At 43.8% G+C, this 7,365-nt stretch overlaps 1 protein-coding gene across 1 annotated transcript in view; it reads left to right on the top strand.

Moving 5' to 3' along the window:
* NEK9 (NIMA related kinase 9) overlaps positions 1-7,365 on the top strand; it is a 34,736-nt gene that overhangs the window by 766 nt on the left and 26,605 nt on the right. The window contains exons 2-4 of the mRNA XM_019518787.1: positions 938-1,115; positions 4,844-4,899; positions 5,738-5,808. Coding sequence (XP_019374332.1) covers positions 1,073-1,115; positions 4,844-4,899; positions 5,738-5,808 — 170 coding nt within the window. The 5' untranslated portion in view covers positions 938-1,072. The remainder of the gene's footprint in view (positions 1-937; positions 1,116-4,843; positions 4,900-5,737; positions 5,809-7,365) is intronic.

The raw sequence follows: 7,365 nt of genomic DNA on the forward strand, positions 1-7,365 counted from the left end.
TTTCCCTTCCCTGATTTTTTTTTTTTTTTTTTTTTTTGCCACATATTTTTGCTGCTGGCAGAGAACGGTACGTAAGGCAGTTATCGAATGAAAATCTCTAGGTGGTGTTATCACATCTTTCATGATGAGGGAGATGTCTAGGTGTTAGGGCAGTGTAAGCGTGGTGTTGGAGCCATGATAGTTTAGAAATTATGAGAGGCCAGGGTTTCTTAGTGATCTCTTTTATTGGCCCAACAATGTAGTTGGGCTAGAATTAAACAGGGAAGAATGTCTTGCATTCGAAAGCTAATCTGACCCCTAGCCCAACTACATCATTGGTCCAATAAAACATATTACCCCAGGAAATCCTTGCTGCAGTATTATGGCATGAATGGTTGGGAGCTTGCAGTGACTTCACCACAAATGTTGATAGACTGGTCTAATTGATGGGCAGTTTAATTCCTTAGCTTCTACAAGGGTAAATTCTCTGTAATTCCCTGTGTCTTTCCTGGGAGGAAGCTGAGAGGTTCTGACAGCCATTCTTTCTACATGGGGGTGGAACCAAATAATTTGTATTATTGAATGCAGAATGTGTTTGGATTTGTTCAAGGCAGAAACAACCCCAAGAAACCTTTCCTCTGCAAAGGCTCTACTTTCTTTTTTGAAGAAGAGTGGTTGACAGACAGCTGAAAAAACAGCTACATGTCACTATTCAGGAGCAGGGAAGCTGAAAATTAATTTTGGGGTGAATCTTTGTTTGAAATCTGTGTGTGTGTGTATGTATGTATATATGTGTGTGTGTATATATGTGTGTGTGTGTGTGTATGTATGTATATATTAAAAAAAGTAGAAAGTCTTTATTTTCCTGGACATTTAATTTCCTGCCAAAAGGGCACATGTTGTTCTCTTCTCTTCCCAGCAACGTATTTTAATTAAAAAGTCATTTCTTGTGTTTCAGGATGACTCGCTTGTAGTTTGGAAGGAGGTGGATCTGACCCGGCTGTCAGAAAAGGAACGTCGTGATGCTTTGAATGAAATTGTTATCCTTGCTCTGTTGCATCATGACAACATCATTGCCTACTACAATCACTTCATGGATAACACCACGCTGCTGATCGAGCTGGAGTATTGTAATGGTGAGGTTCTCATTCCCACTTACAAATGGGAGGCTGCCATGCACTTCTGTTGCCCTCCTCAAGAAGCTGCTGGAGGTCAGGTGTATTTCTTGTATATCTTCTAGAGTAGCGTTTCCCAACCGGTGTGCTGCGGCACATGTACTGTCAAGCATGTCCAGATGTGCTGCAGCCTTTTGGGCTGGAGCCATGACCCCCACCTGCTGCTGCTGCGGACACAGACAGATGGGGAGTGTGGCTCCAGCCAGGCAGGGGGCATGGCTCTAGCCCAAAATGTGTCCGGCTGGCTGTGTGCCACCCTCTGCCCCACCCTGCTCCGCGTGCTTTTTTTAGTGTGCCACAGTGCTTTTTTATTAAGATAAGTGTGCTGTGAGGTGAAAAAGTTTGGGAAACGCTGTTCTAGAGGGAAGAGGGATAGAGCCAAACCCTGCAGCGCAGCTAGCAAAGAGGAGGTTGAAAGCTCTTTCATGTTGGCCTGTTTGGGAGATGCCAAAGAGAGAAGTGCCCAGTGCAGGGTGTTCCAGATGCTGTCCAGTTTCTGGAACATCATGAGCAGATGAAACAATAATATAAGCAGGGTATTTCTAATACACAGCTCTTTCACACTTTTGCATATACATACAAACTAGGATGCAGCAGGGAAAGACGGGTTGTTCAGGTTGTGGCTTTATTTTAGGATTGTAGTCAGAAAAAAAATCATGTCTTTTTCAAGACTCCTTTCATTTGATAGTTAGAACCACAGCATGAAAATCCACTTGTCCAGGCCAAGTAGGAACTTCTACTGGTCAGTGCCATCAGCTTCTGTAGTCTCTGCCATTTTGGAGAGAAATGCTTCTAGCCATTATGGTTGTAACGAGAATCTTCCAAACTTGAATCGGGTATAGTTCTGTGCAGTGATAGTCTCCCAAGTCTGCAGAGAGACTGATCCCAGTTGGGGACAGGGAAGTGGGAAAATGCCGCTGTTATGTGTGGCCCAGCTGCAGCTAATGGGAGGAGGAAGGTATGTATGCAGAGCTACTATCTCCATGTCTCAGAGCAAGGAGCACTACAGCCTGTGTGTGTGTGTGTGTGTGTTTATATAGAGAGAGTGCGACCAGTCCAGCAAAGAGCTTCAGTCCTGTTGCACCAGTAGATCATTATAGTAAACACTGATTAATGTGCCACTCCAAAGGGATGCAAATAATGGCAAATTATCCAGCAGTGACCAATAACCAGGAATTGATAATTGATGGGGAGGGAAGCTGGCAGAGAGCGGAACAGCAGCAAATTAAACCACAGCAGTGAATTAACCTGTGGGCAAATTAATCAGAATTTACTGCATTCTCTGGTAGAATTCCCTCATACTGCCATTGTGGAGAGGGTGAGGACTCCATCTGAGGTGTTACTGGCAGAGGGAGGCACCTGCACAAGAATCTTTGGTAGAGGGCAGGCAAGGATGGCTAGGCCTTTCCAGCCCCTTGGGTCTGCTGCACTTTGTTTTGAGGTAGGCTGGAGTCCAGCATAAGAGAAGGAAAGCATTAGAGTCTCGATTTGGGGCCAGTATAAATTGATTGGAGGGGATGGAGAAGGACTGTATCTGTCAGTTCAGTTGCTTACGCTCATTCACACACTCCCAATGATTGTTTTATTTGGGGACTCTCCAACTTTATTTGAATTATCTGGCATAAGAAGAGAAAAGTATTTCAACTACAATAGCCTGGGATCTTCTGGCCCAGCAGGTTAGCGTACACAGTGGGGTTGAGGAGAGACCATGGTCGTGGGCTGAGAATGTGGCTTAGGATATAGATGTGTTTTGCTACTTGTATTATTTCAGTCACATTTCACTCTAAGAGATATTAGATTAAATTTTCAGACAAGATTGTGTTAGAAATGATAAATAATTTGTGGAAATAAAACATGGACAAAAAAGCATGTGAAGGACACCTGTTTTCTTTATAACACCTTTTAAATGATTATTTTCCCCATTTTATGGATGGCAAAGCTGCAGTATAAAGACATTGTATGGCTGCATATCAATAGCAGAAAAGCCAGATTCTTCCTGGAAGAGTGCCAGTTAATAATAATATGTGGAAAATACTTTGACACATACTTTATAGGCAGAAATAATCACTGAAGAAAGAGCAGGGAAGAGAGAGTTTGGTCTGATAGTGGTGAACAAGCCAGCCATAAACTTGATGTGATGCAAAAAAAGCTAGCATGCTTTTTGGCCTGCATGTGCACAGAGGCATCATATAAATAAGGAAGTGATTTGTTTCCTTATGAATGTTTGTTGAGATTTGCACTGGAGATGATTATGGGTAAGGACTGGAAGGCTTATTTTCGGGAAAGAAGAGCTAGAGATTAATAGCTTGTCTTGACTTACTCAGGAGTAGGAAAAATTGTTTAAAATAATGTAAAAATGTGAACATGGCTGGGATAGAAACTGTCCAGAGCATTGCAGGGTATAACTGGGGAAAAATGGGACTCTTAATACCAGGACGTCTTCTCAAGGGAAGTGAAGAACCTCTCTGGACATATCCATATAGGTTTTCATAGATTGATAGATCGTTAGGGGCTGGAAGGGACCTTGTAGATCATTGGGTCCATCCCCCCTGCTCTAGCAGGAAGGCAACTTGGATTGGATGACCCCAGTGAGGGTCTTCTCTTGAAAACCTCCAAAGTAGGTGATTGCACCTCTGGAGGGAGTTTATTCCATAGTCTGGACACCCTGACTGTGAAGGAGTTGTTCGTGGTATTAAGACTGAAGCAGCCTTCCAGGAGTTTGTACCTATTGGTTCTGGTCTTCCCCAGGGGTGCCCTAGTGAACAGTTGTTCACCGAGCTCCTGATGCACTCCTCTGATGTATCAGTAAACCGCTATCAAGACAAACTGAATCTGTAGGAAATATCCTGCTCTCTACCTCTGGGGATGGAAAGGCAGCCTACTGGGTCCCTTCCATTCTGTTGACCCTAATAACCTTGGGACATGAGGACATGGTTGTGGAGGACTGAGATGGTAGAAGGATGAGATTAGAGATTTGCCACTTGCTGGGAAGGTGCTGGTCTGTTTGGGAGACTGCTCTTGCTCACTGGGTGCTGCAGGCTACTTTGTTCATGATTTCTTGTAGCTCTTCTTGTGCTTCAGCTTTCTTCACTGGGATTGCTAAGCAGCATGCAGAGGCTGATGGTGACTCTTGATGTAGAAAGCTGTTCTAGTTGGATTGCCAGTGTCACGTCAGTTTGTCCTTCATCAGGACACTTGATGATCATAGAGGTAGAAGGCTGGATGCAAGTGGGACAAGCTTGATTTGGGAGGATGGGGCTGCAATTACTGCTGCTCTCTGAAGTGGCTGTAATTTTTGTTTTGAGGTTCTTGTGCAGGGGAATCTTGTCTGTTTTCTTGTGCAAGGTAGAAATGTCTGCCTGTTCCAGAAAATGCTGGGGGGTAAAGGGTTAAGGAAGTGCTGTCATTTCATTCAGAGCCACCTCTTAGAACAGATTGAAGCTGGTGCTCAAAAAAAACAATCCCTATCTGGCTTTTGACATGTCCAGTCTATTTTTAGAGGGAAGAAGGGTGTATTTTGGAGGAGAACTTTGTTTTGCAAGCTCCTGCAGAGTCTGAGTGAAGGGCACAGAGGGAAAGCAGTTTCCTTTATAGAGGCTTCAGGCATCCAGCAGGTTTCCCAACTACACTAGCAGAGTAATTACCCCTGTTAACCAGGTTGTGCTTTTCTCTTTCACTTTTAATTACAGGAGGGAACCTCTATGATAAGATCCTGAGGCAGAAAGACCAGCTGTTTGAAGAAGAGGTAATTTAGACTGTTTGAGGAGAGTGGTGGGGTGGGGCTTAGTGCTGTCAAACATGCCCCATTATCTTAAGTATTGATACCTTAACTAATTTCCATAGCATTGGTATTCCTCTACCGTAGTCAAGAGTCTCTGTGGGTATTCTTTGTGCTGTAGTCCTGCCTCTTAGATGTCTAAAGCAGCTATGTAGCATCAGGAAGACTTTCTTTCAGGCTGTGGATATCTCTAAATAATGAACTAGGGAGGAATAATGAAAGGAGAGGCTTTGAGAACCTCACTTAAATCACCCCTTCTGCTTTCTATTCTGGTTATTGCTCTTCTTATCTCTTGGCCTTTTACAGGGTCTTCTCCAAGTATGACTCATTTTTTGTTGGCATTAGGAGCTTGTCTTGCCATAGTCCAGGAAAATGCCTATTCTTTGTTACTTTATTTCACTTCCCGTTAATTATCCACACTCATTCCATCCACCTCCCACGGTATTCTAAGATCCTCACACTTACCTATTCACATACAGAACCTAAGGCCTTTATGGATCATGGAAAGGCTAACATGGTCCAAGTTAAAGATTCATAAGACACCCCCATCCTGGATTTCCCCATTAGCTGCCAAGTTACTGTGGTACCGATCAATGTCTTGACATTTATTTGATCAAATGATTTTGTGTAGGTTCCCTATTGTAACAGATCCCCACCCTCTCTTAGGGGCTGATAAAGATGTCTCTCTCAAAGAACGTCCGGCCAGTGGTTTCCCTGCTGTCTTCAGGTCCTCGTGCTTTAGCTTTCAAGGACAGTGGTGTTTGTTTTGCGGTCTCGCATACAATTTTTGTTCCTCCCTCTGCAGATGGTGCTGTGGTACCTGTTTCAGATTGCATCAGCAGTGAGCTGCATCCATAGAGCTGGAATCCTTCATAGGTAGGTATTGCATGTAAAGAGTCTAGTGTGAGCCTGTGGAACTTGTGTCAGAGGACAGAATCCCCTTGAGAACTCTGTGTTCTTACTTTTGGAGCAGCCTTCCCCTAGCTGAGGTGAGGCATGGGAAGAAGAGAAATTGGCATGTGCCTGTTTGTCCCTTTGGGAAATTTCCTTGTGTTGAGCCTAGCTGGATCTCCCAGGATTAAAGACCCCCCCTTCACCCATAAATTTTCTTTAGGTTAAAAGCAGCAGCATCAACTCTATATAATGAAGTAGAAAGCAGTCTTTCTGGCTAGCTGTGCTGCATCTGCTCTCTGGGGAAGTCTGAAATCTGAATTAATTAGTAAAAAGTCCAAATAAGAAAGGAGTAAACTGGCCACTGCCTGTTTGAGCTGCAAAACAGATATTTCCTAAGTGAAGCAGGACTGAGACAGTTGCTGGTGAGGCAGAGCCTGTCTCCATCTGGAGAGTGATGCATGATCTTATGTGATGTTGTTAAATCTGTGATGTTATTTCTGTGAGCTAATACAAGCATAGTCTGATTGGTGCATCACGGTGGCATCCACACTTGTCACATGGCCAGAATGTATGACACAATTATCCTGGGTTTGGTTCAGCTCTGTTTCTTGGCCCATTATTTAAGTGCATCACTGGCCTCTTGATACTGACAGTCATCACATTCTGTCTGAAGAAAGGAGGAACTAGGAGTTTTTTTGCCCATTTTTGAGGAGTGAGTCAAGTTGCTGCCTATTCTGTATGTCAGGAGTGGCCAAGGCATGGGCAAAATGACAAGGCTCTCGAGTTTTGTAATGCATCTCCTATTTAAGGTAGTGGTATGGGCTGCAAAAATTACTATTCCCAGCATGAAGTGTGATGTGGATGTTCAGCAAAGTTGGTGTGTTGCATTTTGCCTTTGCATCACCCAGTTATTTGTATCTGGGAGGTTTGCAACCCATTTAATTCATAGCTGTTTGCTGCAACTTTTACTTGAGGGTGCCTCTCCTCCACTCACCTGTAGCTCATCCACAGTCTTGCACAGCTGATTGAAGGAGCAGTGCCCTTTGAAATTAAAAGCCTCTGAAAATAGCTGGAGCCCCTCAGGAGTTCTGCGTAGCTGTTTGCTGTGACTGTATACCATGTTACTTCACAAATCCTCATCAGAGCCGAATTGGGGACCTATCCTTGTGAAGTATTTTGGTCCTACCATATCACATTTGTTCCATTTTATACATATTGGATACAACCACCTGAGTAACCTTCATTAGGAGAATCATTTGGGAGTTTTTTGCCAGCTGTCCATTTTGGGTTTTGGGGTTTTCTTTGTTTGTTTTTTACTAATGGCAGATGTGATGCTCTCTGCTGCTTGGTAGTGATAGCCCTACTCCATGGACTCAGAGTGCCTCTCTGCTGTCCAACATGACAATGAGGGTCACAGTTTTGAGTAGGGGTGCACTGATAGAGATTTTTGGGGCTGGTGCTGATAGCCGAATTTTAAGGAGGCACGTTGGCCAGTACTGATCCAATTTTTGAGACTCAGCTCTTCAGCTTGAAGAGCTG

The sequence above is a fragment of the Gavialis gangeticus genome, unplaced genomic scaffold, assembly GCF_001723915.1.
Source record: "Gavialis gangeticus isolate Ggan-Ray unplaced genomic scaffold, GavGan_comp1, whole genome shotgun sequence".
In the NCBI taxonomy this organism is placed as follows: domain Eukaryota; kingdom Metazoa; phylum Chordata; order Crocodylia; family Gavialidae; genus Gavialis; species Gavialis gangeticus.